At 48.5% G+C, this 16,879-nt stretch overlaps 3 protein-coding genes across 3 annotated transcripts; 2 read left to right on the forward strand and 1 right to left on the reverse strand.

The window, feature by feature from the left end:
* Positions 1–2,340: 2,340 nt before the first annotated feature.
* Positions 2,341–9,327, forward strand: LOC124656497. Its single transcript, XM_047195229.1, has 3 exons — positions 2,341–2,345; positions 6,265–7,105; positions 7,634–9,327. The coding sequence occupies exons 1-3, from the start codon at positions 2,341–2,343 to the stop codon at positions 9,323–9,325; spliced, it is 2,538 nt and encodes an 845-aa protein (XP_047051185.1). The 3' UTR covers positions 9,326–9,327.
* On the reverse strand, positions 9,320–12,253 carry LOC124653247 (THO complex subunit 4B-like). Its single transcript, XM_047192318.1, has 5 exons — positions 11,973–12,253; positions 11,755–11,883; positions 11,370–11,438; positions 11,073–11,260; positions 9,320–9,869 (listed from the first exon to the last, which is right to left on the reverse strand). The coding sequence occupies exons 1-5, from the start codon at positions 12,180–12,182 to the stop codon at positions 9,632–9,634; spliced, it is 834 nt and encodes a 277-aa protein (XP_047048274.1). The 5' UTR covers positions 12,183–12,253; the 3' UTR covers positions 9,320–9,631.
* Positions 12,254–12,449: 196 nt separating this feature from the next.
* LOC124653248 (autophagy-related protein 8D) lies at positions 12,450–15,312 on the forward strand. The gene is made up of 5 exons (XM_047192319.1): positions 12,450–12,578; positions 12,674–12,729; positions 14,665–14,717; positions 14,804–14,922; positions 15,016–15,312. The coding sequence occupies exons 1-5, from the start codon at positions 12,548–12,550 to the stop codon at positions 15,105–15,107; spliced, it is 351 nt and encodes a 116-aa protein (XP_047048275.1). The 5' UTR covers positions 12,450–12,547; the 3' UTR covers positions 15,108–15,312.
* The last annotated feature ends 1,567 nt before the right edge of the window (positions 15,313–16,879 follow it).

Below are 16,879 nucleotides of genomic sequence, written 5' to 3' on the forward strand. Positions count from 1 at the left end.
GACTATTTGCATAAACCGTTGGTTCGCGCCTCTTTTCTCGTCGCTCCTTCCTTCCCGCGCCTCCCACCCCGCCGCCGCCGCTGGATTTCCCGGCCGTTTGGGCGTCTGATCTGTGCTGCGAGTCAGCACCGTTGTCGCGGCTGGGGCTCCCGCCGGTCGTGCCGCCGCCGCCGCGTCGCCAGCGCCTCCCAGAACGCGCCGTCAAATCCGCCCCACCTCCGCGCACAGAAGGTGCTCGACGACTTGCCAGGTAGGCGCGATTGGTCGTTGTTTGTTGCGTCGTCTGCCTCGGCGCAATTTTAACCATCGATTTTGCTTTAGCCATGGACAGCGACGATGAGATGGTTGCCCTGCTGCTGGAGGACGAGCAAGCGTTCGACGACGACCTGCGGGAGCATTTGCTGATCATCGCGTCCCTCCGGGACATGCTTGACGCTGAGGCGGAGAAGAGGAAGAGGCCGCGCCGCGGAGGATCAAGGCCGGGAAGAAGGAAGTCGAAGCCCCGGCAGAGGATGGAGGGGCATGCCATGCTGCACAACGACTACTTCGCCGACGAGGCAACACATGCCGACAATTTTCGGCGCCGGTACAGGATGAGCAAGGGCCTGTTCATGAATATCCTCCACGGCGTTCGAGAGTTCGACCCCTACTTCAAGCTCAAGCTCGACGATGTAGGCGTTCTCGGGTTCTCATCCATTCAGAAGTGCACCGCCGCCATGAGGATGCTTGCATACGGAGCACCTGCCGATACACAGGACGACTACCTTCGCATGAGTGAGTCTACTGCCATTGAGTGCATGTACAAGTTTTGCCGAGCTGTGGTGGGAAAGTTTGGCAAATACTACTTGAGAGGGCCAAGCGAGGAAGAGACTGCAAGGATCATGGCACAAAATGCTGCCGAGAGGATTTCCTGGAATGCTTGGAAGCATCGATTGCATGCACTCTGGGCATGGAAGAACTGCCCGTTTGCTTGGCAAGGTATATACAAAGGGCGTCATGGATATTGCGGTGTGGTGCTTGAAGCTGTGGCAGATTATGACCTGTGGATTTGGCATTCTTTCTTTGGCATGGCGGGATCACACAATGACATCAACGTGTTGCAGCGGTCTCCGGTGTTCAGCGAGACTAGTGGAAGGGCATACTCCACCATGCAACTATGAGATCAATGGCCACCAATATACCAAAGGCTATTATCTAGCCGATGGTATATATCCAAAATGGGCCACTTTTGTCAAAACAATCTCGAATCCATCAGGTCTGAAGAATTCTCACTTTGCTACACGACGGGAGGCTTGCAGGAAGGATGTCGAGCGGGCATTTGGTGTGCTTCAAGCACAATTTGCCATTGTCCGGTACCTGCTCTAAGCTGGTCTCACGACCAAATGTGGGAGGTGATGCAGGCTTGTGTGATCATGCACAACATGATCATCGAGGATGACCGCAAGAATCATGTTAGGTCACATGTTGGTCCCTATGAGTGTCAAGGCCCTCTCGCAGAGGTTGATCATGAGTTGCTCGCAGATTTTGCTGATTTTCTCGCCATGCACGCGAGAGATCCGTGACAGCAATGTGCATGAGCAACTTCAAGCTGATCTCGTTGAGCATTTGTGGAGGATCAAAGGAAATACCGTGGCACCTTGATGTATCATCTAGCCCTTTTTATTATATTTGATTACTTGTTTTATTGTAATTTAATTTGAAAACAATCCTCGAAAACATTTTTTTCATATGCTACATTTGATATAAATGGTTTATGTGTTCAAAAAATTATTTTAAATGTTTGGGGGCGGCGTTTGGGGGACGCGGCTGGGGAGCGACGTCCCCCAAACGCGGCACGAACAAAACACGTCCCCCAAACGCTCAATCCGGCGCGGTTTGGGGGACGGTTTGGGGGACGCGACTGGAGATGCTCTTAGATGAAGTTTATGGAGAATGTGGTACCTATATGACGGTTCGGTCCAATATCTCCCTGCCGAGCGGAGGAGCATATCAATTTGTGAGTATAAATAGTAGAGTAAAATATCTCTATGATATCCATCCATCCCATCTATTGATAAGAATATTGAAAACACATGTGAAATGTCTATTTTTAGCTATAGCCATTTGCGAGTATAAATTGCAAACGACATCCATATAGCAAGAGCACCGTTAAGCTTTTTATAGAAGTCCTACACATATTGTCTATATATACCGATGTACATGTAGTTGTATTCTTTCTCTTTCCTTCACATCACTAAAAGAAATATGTGGTCGACAAACCTTGCAAATAGCTGAGATACACCTATTATACATGCCATGTACCATTGGTTTGCTGCCACATATGTCCATCTCTCTAAGCCAATGGGGTATCTGTATATCCAGGCTCAATACAGATACAGCTGCCCAACCCCGTTCCCCGCCATCAAAAAAATAGGCACGGCGATTGAAGGGGAGAAACGAACTATTGGTTGTAACACATATCTATCAATTTTTCAGTTTTCAAGAAAATATGAAATCTTTGTGCATGCATTCTTTGATAGAAAATCATACGTACAAGCATATGAGGGGCAATACCTAGATTAGACTATACCCGACACCCCCCAAGTGGTAGGCACCACTAGAAGTAGCACTGCGATCTCCACCGTCATCGCCCATGAGCGGGCTTCGACAACTATCCTGTTGAGCGGGCTAGCGATGACAATCTGCTTATTGTCGAAGATGATCATGTTTTGCTGCTTCTAGATCCATCGTGTTTCGACGCTTCCAGATCCACCAATTGGTGAGCATAATCACCAAAGTGGTGCCTCATTGCGACACCGATGATAAAGAGGGTTGTCTGCCAGCCACTAGTCCACAAAATCTTCCCCAACAGAGGGGTAGAAGCTCTGTCATTTATTGTAACTTCGAAAATCAACATGCCCGTTTAATTGTTAGACAATTATATTAAAGGATTTCAAAGACGAAATCAGCTTTCAACACCCATGAAACAAGTGGCCAGGGGTGCTTTGATCATCATGTGGTCCAGCTAGCTAGCTAGCTAGGCCGGTTCAAATTAAAGAAGACCGAAGTACATTTTGCGTGAGCAATATACACATTGTGAGCATGCCTATGCAAATTCAGTCAATGCAAATGGGAAAATATGGTGCATGCGTGTTCAAGGTGCACTAGCAAGAAGAGAAGAGGAAGGCTGGCTGCTTTAACCAACTTTGTTCTAGGTATGCTGGCCACCATGCGTTGCATTTCTACTGATTTTAAGCGGGAAAATTAGGTAGGAACATCAGGTGCCCCTTCCGTGCAATCCAAGGGCCAAAGGTACCTTAGATATTCTCTTCATGGCTCGGGCGCAACCAGGGTCGGCTCCGTACGTGGCCGACTGCACGGCAAACCAGCTCTCTCTCTCTCTCTCTCTCCCTCTGACTCTGACTGACTTTCATTCTCACGCACACGCTCACCTTTTTCTGGAAACATTCTCTCACTCACTTTAGAAAAACAGCAATATATGCACCATGTAAAGCTGGCTAGCTAGAGATCAAAGTGGAATTCTTACAGACCGATATATACATACTCGATCGTGGGCTTTGCAAGGCGAGCTCTAGCCTACTTTTAACCCTTCTTCCATTTCAACCTTTCATGGCCTCCTGAGGCCACTCTGTCCCTGTTAAGTTCGGTCACTAACAATCTAGAATAACCTAGTCGCCACATCTCAGATCGATCATGCTCTCTCCAGCTTATTGGTTTGATACGTCAAACATTGCAGAAAAAGAAGATGGAATCCACTTATATATGTTCCCTCCCTCCATGTTGAGGTGGAACGCATTGATTCCTGTCATCGACTAACTATAGTACGTACCCCTTCAGCATTACCAAGCGGGCATGCATGCATGTATGCATATCAACCAAGCATTAATCTAAACATGCATATGCTAGTACTTATAATTATATTAAACCTTCAGGATATTGATCTCCTTTTTAGCCGCAATATATATACAAGTTCTCTTCAGGACATTGATGTGATCCTTACGTTGATTATCGGTGTTTTGTTTGAAATAAAACGTATACATTACTTCAAATAAATTGAAAAATCATTATGAAAGTGTTTTTTTGTCATGGATTCTATAGTAGAGTAGTAATATGGAAATTTTATGCATTATATTAAAAAAATACGTATAGCTCCACGAATTTATCTCCTCTACGGGAATAAAGATATTCTTAGTTTATTCTCCCTCTATCCCATAGTATAATATGTTATACAACCAATTAAATCGTGTATTGGTTTTTAATAACATTTTATATTATGAGACGGAGGGAGCATATTGCAACACATTTTAATTTTAATTCAAATACTTAACTATATATTACATGATCTGATGTATCACAGTATTAAGATTCACAAACAATCATGACAAATTTTTCCCTGGTGTAAAGCATAATGTAAGCATGATGTGAAGAGATTATTTTGCAATTTCTAAAAAATCACACATTTATTAAGTTAGTAGGTGTGTAATGAAGTATGTCTGACAATCGTAACAGACCAGTTAAACCAATACATATGTATACTTTGTTAATTTGGTTACAATTATATGCTTCTCTGCTAATATTGAGATTCCACCACACAGCATAGAGTTGAGTGGCTGTGGTTGTAAACGAATGGCATCTCAATATGTTAAGCTAATGGTCCCCTAGCTAGGCTGAATTAGTACTAATCATTTCCTCTTCCGTTGTTGAGGACACATATCGCTCCTTATTCAGCCAGTTGAGTCCCAGATCGGGTGTACTATATAGATCTAGTTTAATTAACATTATGTTAGACCTCCGCCATCTCTTTGTTATATATTGATTGTATATGGATTGGCTGTGTTTTCATGCATCACTCTTTCACTCTTTCATATGCGTGGAGATTGAGAATAACTGTACATATGTGATACCCGGTAAGGAGTACAGTGTTAGATCAATTAACCCGTCCGACTATGCAGCCATGTCAATATTGATGTTTTGTTTATATATACCTAACTATGGAGTGTGATGCAAGTTAATCTCATGAATGAACTTTAAGTAATATATGTAAGTATTCATAACTAAGAATTTACCTAGGTTTGAAAAGGAATTTCTCTGTCGCAACTTGAAGGCATCTTCTAGTACATATAGAATTAGGTTCTTTCTTTGGCCTTTCGATCCTGCAATCGAGGGTTCCTTCAATTGATCAGGTGGAAAGGTTTTTCTTGGTGACACTATGCCTAGTATATTTGATTCAAAGGAATACCGCAAGGAAATGGGGGAGAGGGAGACCACTACTATCTGATCTCAGTCATAGATATTTTTCATCCTCGTTGGCACTATTTGATCCGAAAGAAAATGCATGGAGCCAAGGAGAGGGAACACACTTCTCTTTGATCTCAGTTGCACAGAAAAGACATTCTACAATTATTCTCCTGGTCATTTTGCAGAATTCCAATATATATAAATAGTTCTACACGGACCTAATTTGGTGGCACTAGTGACATCTTATTTCATTTTTACGCGTGATTTTATTTTCAATGACTGTTCTTATTAGGAGTCCTATGCTAATTTACCCTGTTTATGCTAACTAAACAGTAAAGTTTGCATGCATGTTTTGTAACATTCTTGTTAAAAAACAACTAATGTCATTGTTTCTAAAATTCTGTGAATCTAGGAGATTCTCATAATGAGGGGATTGGATAGGTTAACTAGAAAAGCTCTCTCTGCTTTATACACATAAATATTAAAAAAAAACTGATTCCGGTTGTAAACCCTTTTGCTTGTATCGGTTTGATGAGAGATAACAAAACTTTTCTTATATAGAAAATAATACTCGCTCTGTTCCATATTAACTAGAGAAGATTTGTGTAGATACACATGTATTTATATATACTCGGTTTAGTGTAGATATGTCCGAATCTAGATAACCTGTAACAGTTTATATATAACGGAGGCAGTATATAAAAGGCTAATTAATTTTCATATTTGACATCACAGTATATCATCCATGCATGTGTCGATCCATGTATACTAGGTAGAAGCATGTGTCACATCAATCGCTGACGTCTCCATACTGAAAGGCGGTGGAGCAACCAGAATGGCCACTAACACCAAGCACCTACTTTGCAGACAATATACAATGACGATAGCACGCATTTTTTTGGTTTGTAGCTATATCTATATAAGCACATGCATACGATCTAGTACTACACCCCAAGCTAGCTCCATCTGTCGTCTTCTCCCGCTTGCATGCGACTGATCAAATCGCGGAACCCTGCATTGATCGAGCATGGGCGTGGCTGCAACCATCAACGACAACGTTAGCGCTATGGCACCGTCGAAGATGAAACCGACGAATACTAGTACGAGCCGACGCTGGCGTTCGTCCCTGGCGTCGGGCCTCCGGGCCGCGCTGGCGTGCACCATCGTCGGCGTTGTCTCCGTCTACGCGCCGCCCGCCCTCCAGCGCCACCTCACCTTCCCGGCTTTCTCCTACGTGGTTACCGTCATCATCGTCACGGACGCCACCGTCGGCACCGCCCTGCGCGCAGCGGCCAGCGCGCTCCATGCCACCGTCATGGGCGCCGTCCCTTCCGTGGTGGCGCTGTGGCTGGCGCACCGCATGGGCGTCGCGGAGTCCGTGTGGGTCACGTCGGCGGTGGTGGCGCTGAGCACGTTCGCGGTGGCGCTGCCGGAGTCGCCGGGGCCAGTGGCGAAACGGATCGCGCTGGGGCAGATCATCATCATCTACGTGGCCAAGTTCAGGCGCGGGGAGCACCCGAGCCACGAGCTGGTGCTGGAGCACCCGGCCAACGTGGTGCTGTGCACGGCGCTGGGAGTGGCGGCCGCCCTGCTGGCCGTGCTGCTCCCTTGCCCGCGGTTCGCCACGCGGGAGGTGGAGGACAAGAGCAGGGCGTACATGGAGACCGCGGCGGAGCGGGTGAGGGTGCTCGTCGACGCGTTCCTCCTCACTGCCAACCACGACGACGAAGACATGGACGAACAAGAAGGAGAAGCGGTAGCAGACCGTGGTAGACGGCGGCGATGGTGCATGGCAGCGTGCATGTCACAAGCCCACCGCCTGGCGTCAGCGAGCGCCGCCCTCCTCCGCCGGATAAGCTCCGTCAAGGTACACTAGCAAGCTACCTATAACAATTAACAACTAGCTATAGCATGATGATCATGCCGCTGGAGAATATAATCTTGATTAACAAAGCAATCGTGCGCGCGTATCTAGTTCTCCAAAATTCCTGCTTGCGTAAGATGCAGTCGCTAGGGCGTATGCATGCCCGAAAGAGCCAGTAGATGCCAAAGCAAACTAGAGCTCTGCGATGCAGCGCTAGTGCTACTACTGGAGTCCTCGTCGGAAACCATGCATGCAAATATGCAATGCAAAACACCAGTGTTTGACCTTGGTCTCCAACTCTCCATACCGTCCATACACTCATGCATGCATAATCGCAGTTAACTAACTTATCAAAACTTGCATCTTGAAATATAATATGACATGCATGTCGTCAGACGAGCAGTACTTGCTAGTATTATTGTTGATCCATCTCTTCTTTTTGAGACATAGCAAATCCGTTTCTTTTTTATCGTCTAGTTTAGATATGATTTAAATACTGATGGCTCCATGCATGCTATTGCTTGCACACAGGGCGATTTGCAGTGGGAGCGAGTGCCCGGAGTCCTGCGGCGGTGGATACCACAGCCGCCGGTGGCAGACCACGGCCGCATCGAGATGCCCATCAAAGGAATGGAGATCGCACTCACCAGTACCACCACCGCAACCGGCACCAATCCTATGATCTGCAGCAGCAGCTGGCTGGAGCAGATGACAGACCAAATACGCCTCGCCATGCTCACCACACATCACCACAGCTGCGGTAGCAGCAGCGCCATGACGAAGAAGATGACCAAATCAGCATCAATGTTAACTGCTAGAACGATGACGACGTTGCCTGAGAGGCACGAGGAGCTGTCTCCTTTCCTCTTTCTCTTCTCCATGCATCTCCTCCATCGTGGCACCCTGCATTTGTCCTCCTCGCACCCGGACCAGACGACGACTGCTACCAGCTGCAAGGTAACGCCGGCAGCAGCATCTGCAGCCCAAGAATCAGACGACGATGACAACGACTACTTGTCCGAAGAAGATGAAGAAGTGCAAGGTAGCGGATCAGAAGAAGACGAGGAACCCAGCAAGACAAGCAGCTTAGAGACGACAAAGAAGCAGGGCGAGGGGAAGAAGAAGAGCATCTTGTCCGTACTAAGGCGGGGACTGGAATGGGAGAGGGTGGTGACGGCGGCCAAGTGCGCCGTGTCGCTGGGGCTTGCCGTCCTTCTGGGCCTCATCTTCAACAACGACCACGGATTCTGGTCGGGTCTCATCGTCGCCACCACCATGACGGCCGGCCGCGACTCCACATGGGCCGTGGCCATCGCGCGCGCACACGGCACCGCCATCGGCTCCGTCTACGGCGTGCTGGGCTGCCTCCTCTCGCAGCAGCCGCACCTCATGGAGCTCCGCTTCCTGGCACTCCTTCCCTGGATCGTCCTCTCCACCTTCCTCAAGCGCAGCCGCGCGTACGGCCCCGCAGGTGGCATCGCGGCAGCGCTGTCGGGCATCATCATCGTCGGAAGGCGGTACGACGAGGTGCCCATGACATTCACCATCACCCGGCTGGTGGAGACCTTCATCGGGCTATCCTGCACCGTCGCCACGGACCTCGTGTTCCAGCGTAAGGCCAGGCCGACCGCCAGGGCCAGGGCACAGCTCCACCGCTGCATCGCCATGCTGCAGGAGTGCGTCGATGGACTTGCATCAACGTCGTCAGCGAACCAGCAGCTCAAGATGTTGCTGGAGCAGGTGGCGGTGTTGAAGAAGTACGCAGCAGAGGCTGCTAGCGAACCGAATTTTCTGTGGCTTGCGCCATTCCCAGCGAGCTGCTACGACAAGGTCCATGCCAACTTGAGCAGGATGACGCAACTGATAGGGCTGTACCAGCACGCACGAGCCATCGTCGTCGACACCACCGGCAGCAGCCAGGTGCTAGGCTCCAACATGAAGCGCTTCCACAGCCTCCTCTCCGCATCCCTGGAGGCACTGCTGGAGGACAACGAAGCCGACCTCGAGGCTGGCAAAGGGATCTTCTGCCAGGACATGGTGGTGGTCAAGTCCTTCCTTGGCCATGCAAGGGAGGCATTATCACAGCAGCAACATGGGGAAGAAGAAGAGCAATTAGCTGCTGTTTGCTTGGGTTCCATTGGATTCTGTATGGGAGAGATGATGAAGGAGGCACAGCAACTGGAGTCTCACATGCTGGACCTCAGCCTCCAACCTAGTCGCTGATGCTGCCAGACTAAAATGTTCATGTAAATCTTACTATCAGTGCATTGCATTGTTCAGAGAAAGAAAGAAGAACATACTGATTTGATAACTACACAACACTTGGCAGCAAATCTGAAACTTGCAATTGCACATCATAAAATCTCATCCAGTTCTCTCAACTGATACAACTGATGACAGTCTCCCCTACAAGGACCAACACCATCGATGGATATATGCTTGTATTCCTCCGAAAACATGCTCACAAATCACATTCTAATACATGCCTGCATCTATTCCTACACAAAGCTATACTGGCTGCCAGAAGATTTAGCTGGTCTGCATCGCTTGCGAGTGGTACTTGTCCAGATCAGCGTCTAGATCATTGACGGAAACTGGCTGACTGCCACGCCCTCCCCTACCCCTCCCACGCACAACAGCAGCGCGCCCTCGCCCACGCTCGCCAAATCCACCTCCGCCCCGAGGCCATCCTCGACCACGACCACCCCCGACAAATCCACCTCTGCCACGAGGCCATCCTCGACCACCAACATCTCCCCCAGGTGCGCTGCAAATTGAGAGGAGGAGGATTGTGTCACTTGCTCCAAATCTTGTGAATAATCCAGCGCAGCACAGTTGAACTCATATATGGCAATGCAATTTGAACTTAGCGACTAACAATACTCAATTTTGTTACGACTTATACCTGTCAGACTCTCTAATAGCATGTGAATCTATGTGACAAGAACATTTGGTTCCTTGGGCTAGCCCAAGCAATTGGCAATGCAATTTGAACTTAGCGACTAACAATACTCAATTTTGTTACGACTTATACCTGTCAGACTCTCTAATAGCATGTGAATCAATGTGACAAGAACATTTGGTTCCTTGGGCTAGCCCAAGCAATTGGCAAGGCTTTGGTGTTTGGTGGAGCTAAAAAAAAAAGATCTTTCCTAGCTCATGGGAAAGGATATCTCTGCCAGATTGGCTCTCCCTGTGGGCATAGTCTGCTTGCTCTCACCCTAGTACTAATGTTGAGATCGACTAAATAAATATTGCACAATATTTTGGGCAGTGCTTATATTTCCTAGAAGCAAACACATGCATACACACTCATATTATGATTCCAAGCAACAGGACAAAACACGTACCATGCTACCCTTGCTTCTTAAAGCTATTACTCACGTAGGCTAGTTTCGTTGGCTCGCACAACAAGTTGGGCAAACAAGCCAAGCATGCTAAATATCAAGACAGTGTACTGCATTCGCAGTACTACTACAACATAAAAAAAAATCCAGATTATCCTACTAGAAATGTGGTAGACAAATGCAATCCATGCCTAACCTTGAATTTTTAACACTGGAGATGGTAGGATCCCGCAAAAGGTAAAATTAAGAACACACTCAGTTCGTAACTAAGTGTCTCCACTTGTGTCGTGGAGGTCCTGGGTTCAAATCAGCCTCCTTGCATAATAAAATGCAAGGGAAAGGCTGCCTACAAATACCCTTCCCCAGACCCCACAATGTGTGGGAGCTTTCAGCACTGGGTACACCCTTACTTAGTTCGTAACTAACTACACAATACTAACCGTGCTGATGAACCTATAACAGAAAGTATCTCAGCTGCTTCCTAATTGTTCAAATGATAATCAACCCCAAGGGTAAGGACTTTACTTAGAGTGTTAGCTTGACAGCAATTCTGAGAAGAAATGTTCCATAGGTCACAGTTTTATGGGTAAAGAAGATCAGTAAATGTGATAGCTGGTACCAACCTTCTGGGCGGAAAATTGAAGTTTCCCAATGCTGGGGTATTCAAAGTAAAGATAGCAGGTGCTTGTGCTGCAATATTTGTTCCGATGAACTCAATTTTCATTGGTTTGCCATCAAGCTGCACATTGTTGTATCTCTTAAGAGCAGCTAGAGCATCCGATCTTCTTGCGAATACAACCTCTGCAGTTCCCTGGCAGAGCATAGTTACAGCAATGAGATGATCTGTGAGCAACTGAACAAAGTGAAAGGTGCTGGAAGGCAGATACTGGAACGAAATTAAGAGGTGCAGGGGTTGAAACCTTTGATCTGCCACTCTTGTCATAGTTGATGGAGTAACGCTCGACGTCGCCCACCTCAGAAAAGAGTTCCTGGGAGCAGTAAGAAGCACATTGCAGGGTAAATTTGATGGGACGATAAATACACAGAATTCACTTGCAGATCAAAGGCAGGAAACTAAATAATCTAGTGCAGTCGGACAGTTAACGAACACGCTAGAATAATGACAATTCTATGAGTTGATCTTGATGAAACTGTGGATGGCTTGCTATGTTGTCCTAGTTGTTGAAACCAATTAAAGGTATGGTGAGTTAGCAACAAAAATGAGATTTTTCTGTCTGGTATCAGAGCATAGAGAGACTAGTATTCCTAGGGTTCTAGGAGTTGGAGGGTCTACTGGCTTATTACCTTGATATCCTCGTTGGAGACGTTGTAGTCGAGGTTGGAGATGTAGAGCTTGCCCGACTCGGCCACGGCCGGCGCCGCCACCACGGGCATCTGCTGGGCCTGGGCAGCATACGCATAAGCCGGCGGCGCCTGCGCTCCCAGCACCACACACAAACAAATCAAGATTAGTAAAACTGAGGACCCCTTAGCCGACCAGAAGCAGGAGGAATTCACCATACCTGGTGCCGGAAGTTGGCTTGGTGGTAGGGCGCGGCGGCAGCGCGGGTGGCGGCGCGCGCCTGGAAGCGGCGGCCCGCGGGCGCGGGCCCTCCGGAGGCGGAGGCCGGGGCGGATGCCGGGTTGCGGCGGCCGCGGCGGCTCTGGGACTGGGACGAGGACTTGTTCTTGGTGATGAGGTCGTCGAGGGACATGTCCAGGGCGTCCGCCATCTCCGGCAGCCGAGGTAGATTCGAAGGGCGGCGGCGGGTCGGCGGCGGGGGAGGAGGACGGAGGAGTGGACTGGGAGACGGCAGCAGTAATAATTGGCGAGAGAAGAAGTAGGAGCCCAGCTTGCATTTCTTCTAGCTGGGCCCAGCCACTGCTGGGCCCAGCCACTGCTGGGCCGTAATGGGCCGGGCTGGGACAGTCTTGGCCCACCGACTTTCCGTATTGTCATCGTCTTCCTCTTCCCCTGTTCTTCCACAAGACCACAAAGGAAAGCAAGAGAGGGGATAACTTCACAGAGTTCGCCATTGCCGACCGCCTGCCGTCCCCCAACAACAAGCGAAGCCAGCAAGGAAGCAAGCGATTGAGGATGAAATCCTTCAAGAAGGAATTCACCTTGGGTCAGTATCCTACTACCTGACTCCGCATCGTTTCTTCTAGATATATTTCTTGTTTTGTTTGGGTGCTGAGTTTGCTGATGGATGGACGGATGCAGAGGAGAGGGCCAACGAGTCGGCCTCCATGATCGCCAACTACCCAGGCAGGATCCCCGTATGTATATCCCCCTCTACTTCGCCGCTCCAGAACTTAATATACTTGCTGATTTAGGATTAGGGTTCCCTAGCATACTAGATTCGCACCCAACCTCTTCGATTGATTGAATGTTGTTGAATTGTAACTCATGTACATAGTGTGGTCCAGCTCATATGAGTTTGGCAAGAGATTAAAATAGGAATACTCTTACCAGATCAGCTTCTACTTATGAAGGTTTTCAGCTGCGCTTCATTCCAGCGGTGGAGAGCCTATGCAAACTACTACTTCCTCCAATCCATAATAAGTATCGGGGATTTTTTGTACTAATCTAGTACAAAGTTTGTATCAAGTCACTGACACTTATTTTGGATCGGAGGGAGTAGCTAAATTGTTTAATTTGAGAAGCCGAAACGGATATTCGGCTACATATCACATAGACACATAGTGAATTACCAAAGTTGAGAACCACAAATCCATGACAGCTACAACATTAAAGACTTCATGTACTCCCTCCGTTCCAAAAAGAAGCTTCTTGACGTTTTCTAGATATTGATGTATCTATAACTAAAATGTGTCTATATACATCCGAATCTAGACAAAGTTGAGAAGCTTTTTTAGGAACGGAGGGAGTATATGACATAATTGTAGATGTCCATAGGTGGTAGCATTAAAAGTGGTATCGCTCGGATTTGAACCTTGGCAGCATCGTAGGTGTTTTGGGCATTTGATTTCCTTGTTAATATGATTGGTTCAGCCGAAGCTGGACATGTGTTACCAATTCTTTTGCCATTTGGATTCCTTTCAGAAGCCGTTGTTTTTCAACGTTGGTGCATGTTCCATCATTTGGAATAAATTGTAAGATGTTTGCATCATTCAATGCAGAGGCCGGGGGTGATCCTATATTACCTTTGCATTTCTGAAATTTACTGATTAAGATTGTAGTTCAAAAATCCATGTGGATTAAACCGGTTCAGTATGTTCAAACTAACTAATCACCCCCAGCATGCCCAAATCCATGAATGAGATATCACCATACAATAAGAGCAACTCCCAAGCTAACAAGTTAACTCTCAGAGCAGCAGTAACCATACTTCAAAGATGACTAGAATTGCGGCTACCAGAGTAAGAGATGCCCTGTGGCCTGTTCTGCAGCTTGCATGGATTGCACCCTGCCCATGAAGAAACCCCTGAAACGGTTATCTTTTGCCTGGGCAAAGTAGAACTCACGGGCCCATGTGTGGTTGATAACGCCATCACCGCTCGATGCAGTACACCGGGGAACCCTGACAGCTTCCCCGGGTCGGCAGATGCTGGCTCTGCCCCTCCTTGATTTGTTGTTGGTTGTCTCCAGATTTTGTAGTTATTCTTCCATTTATGCACAGATACCACTCTGCTATCGTAGAAAACATAAACTTAGAAACTGCAGAGATAGCTGAACAATTATATAGTCCCACGAATCTTTGTTCGCATAGCTATGCACTGTGTGTGTGCTGGTCTTTTATTTGTGTTTATTGCTGTCAGAAGAGTCTATTTTCATATTGAAATCTGACGTTAGGATGTATTTTTTGTTGGTTGTCAGGAATGTGGTCATGTTTTTAATCCATCGCCAGTTTGTCACCTTGCGTGTTGTATACCCCTTATGTCTGTGTGTTCCTGTTAGTTGTCCTGTTCAACTCAATTGTGTTCTTCTGAACCATTGGATACACTGGCCTTAAAGAGATGAATCTCAAGAACTCAAACAAAGTCTCAATTATTCACCTTTTCCACCGAGGCATTCTACTCTCGAGAAATTTACTCAAATTGATGAGATTTGAGGCTAGATTATCAATTTTTATACTCCATTTATGGTTCTCCAAAAAAAATCCACATTTCTCTCTATCCGTTTATTTCTTCATCCAATGTGTTGTTTGTGTTCATGTTGCTTCATCATTATGCTCATGTTTGCATTTGCAGGTCATAGTTGAAAGGTTCTCGAGGAGTAATCTTCCTGAAATGGAAAAGAGGAAGTAGGCAAATCTCCATACCAGATTTATGTGCATAATGTTTGTCTGTTATATGTAGGATTAATTAACTTAGCCGATTGTGATTGCAGGTACCTGGTTCCATGTGATATGCCAGTTGGGCAGTTCATTTTTATACTGCGTTCCAGGTTGCATCTGTCTCAAGGAACGGCTCTTTTCGTCTTTGTGAACAACACTTTGCCCCAAACAGGTGTGCTCTCAGTTACTCACATTGGTATTGCACGTATATCCTTCTGTTAAAAGTTGTTTGTTACTTGGATTTAATTTGTTAGCATTTTTGCAGCTAACCTGATGGGGAGTGTGTATGATTCCTACAAAGATAAGGATGATGGCTTCCTGTACATGTGCTACAGCAGCGAGAAGACATTTGGGTGATCCATCATAGATATGCAAGTCAACACGTTTACTAGTAGTGTAGTCCATCCAATGTACATATTGTGCTCTCGTTCTCTTATCGTTTAGTTGATCAGTAGCCTGCTGATCTCGTAATTTATTTTAGTTGTCTTGTATCTATACTGTTGTACTCTGTGATTGATAATGTTACTGTTGTGTCATGAAAATAAACTTGTCTCCTTGATAATATTACGGTTGTATAGACACGCAGATACTAGTAGATGCTACCTGGATTATACAGTTTGAGTATCATGGGGAAAAAAACTTGTCGCCTGCAAAGTCCTTGGCAAGGATGTGGGCATATATGTAAAAAGTATAGGTGATGATGTTTGATGAAAACAGAACAGTTAGAGCATCTCCACTCGTCTCTCCGACGAGGCCCCCGAACGACGTTTTTTCCATCCGGACGGCGAAATTCGGTCCAGTCGCGCCCCCGGTTCCTCGATTTCGTCCGGATATGGGCCTAAATTCATCCGGCGATCCCACGCCATCCCCGGCCCCCCGGGGAGCTCTCGGGGACTCCGGACGAAGAAAAAGCGCGCGAAACTTCCCGCGCGTCTGGTGGCCTTAACTTGTCGGCGAGAGACACCGATCGTCGTCCTCATCGCATCGTCTTCCACGCGCTGTAAAAGCCTGCCGCCGGTCAGCATTCACCGGCCGCGTAGCTTCCACGCGGCGAGTTAATGCCGTCGCATCGTCTTCCGCGCACACATCGTCTTCCACGCGGCATTAATCGCCGGCGCCCGCCGTGCCCGCCGCGCCTATTTAAAGTCACTCCGCTCGCCGCGACGCCCCTGCTCCACTCTTCCTCCATTCTCCCTCCACTCACCCTCCACCTCCACCTCCAACGATGGCGTTCTACGACGACGACGGCGCATCCAACAACGGGTTCCCCCGCCGATCTCTCCACACGTGTGAGGGGCACCTCCTCCACCAGGCGGGGTACCCCTGCCCGCTGGACACGAGGCCCCTCGGCGGTGGGTGGCGGCTAAGCGCTGGTGGCGTGCCAATCCCGCCGCCGCCCCAGGGCCACGCCCTCGACGTCGTCATCGAGGAGGCGCGGATGGGGATGACGGAGGAAGAACGCGCCGACCCGCGCCACCACCCCGAGAACTACACTCGGTGGAATTCGTTCTTCCTCCGGCGGTGGGAGCGCGAACTGGCGTCCTACGACGGCCCACCACCTCCGCCTGCGCGCAACAACGCCGCGGGTCGCCGGCGTTGGTGGAGCGCGCCGGATAGGACGCTCCACAACGTCCTCGAGAACATCGACGGCGGCAACTCGCCGAGGCTAACGATGCCCCCTCCATCGAACAGCCGCCAACGGGGAAACAGCTGGCAGCCACGGCGTATGGCTGCCAGTTCCTCGTCGTCCGGTTCGGCGGCGAGGTCGATCTCCAGGTCGGCGCCATCCTTGGCGCCGGTGAAAAAGGAGCCGGCTTCCCCGGCGAGCCACCGCACGCGCGGCGGCGGCATCGTCATCCGCGAACCATCGACGGAACAAGGACGGCGCCGCCCCAAGCGCGACCACGACACCTCCGGCGAGCGGAAGCGCAAACCGGCGAAGGTGAAGGTCGAGGAGGAAGAAAGCGCCGAGGACGCCGCCATCCTCGAAGCCGTCATCGCGAGGTCCCTCCAGGACCTCGTACCCGCCGACAACGCCATGCCGCTCGACCAGGCCTGCGCCTGGTCGAGGGAGCACCGGAGCAGTGGGAGAAGGAGGAAGCGGAGCGGCAGGCGAGGCACCTCCAGGA

Source organism: Lolium rigidum, chromosome 5 (genome assembly GCF_022539505.1).
Source record: "Lolium rigidum isolate FL_2022 chromosome 5, APGP_CSIRO_Lrig_0.1, whole genome shotgun sequence".
NCBI lineage: Eukaryota > Viridiplantae > Streptophyta > Magnoliopsida > Poales > Poaceae > Lolium > Lolium rigidum.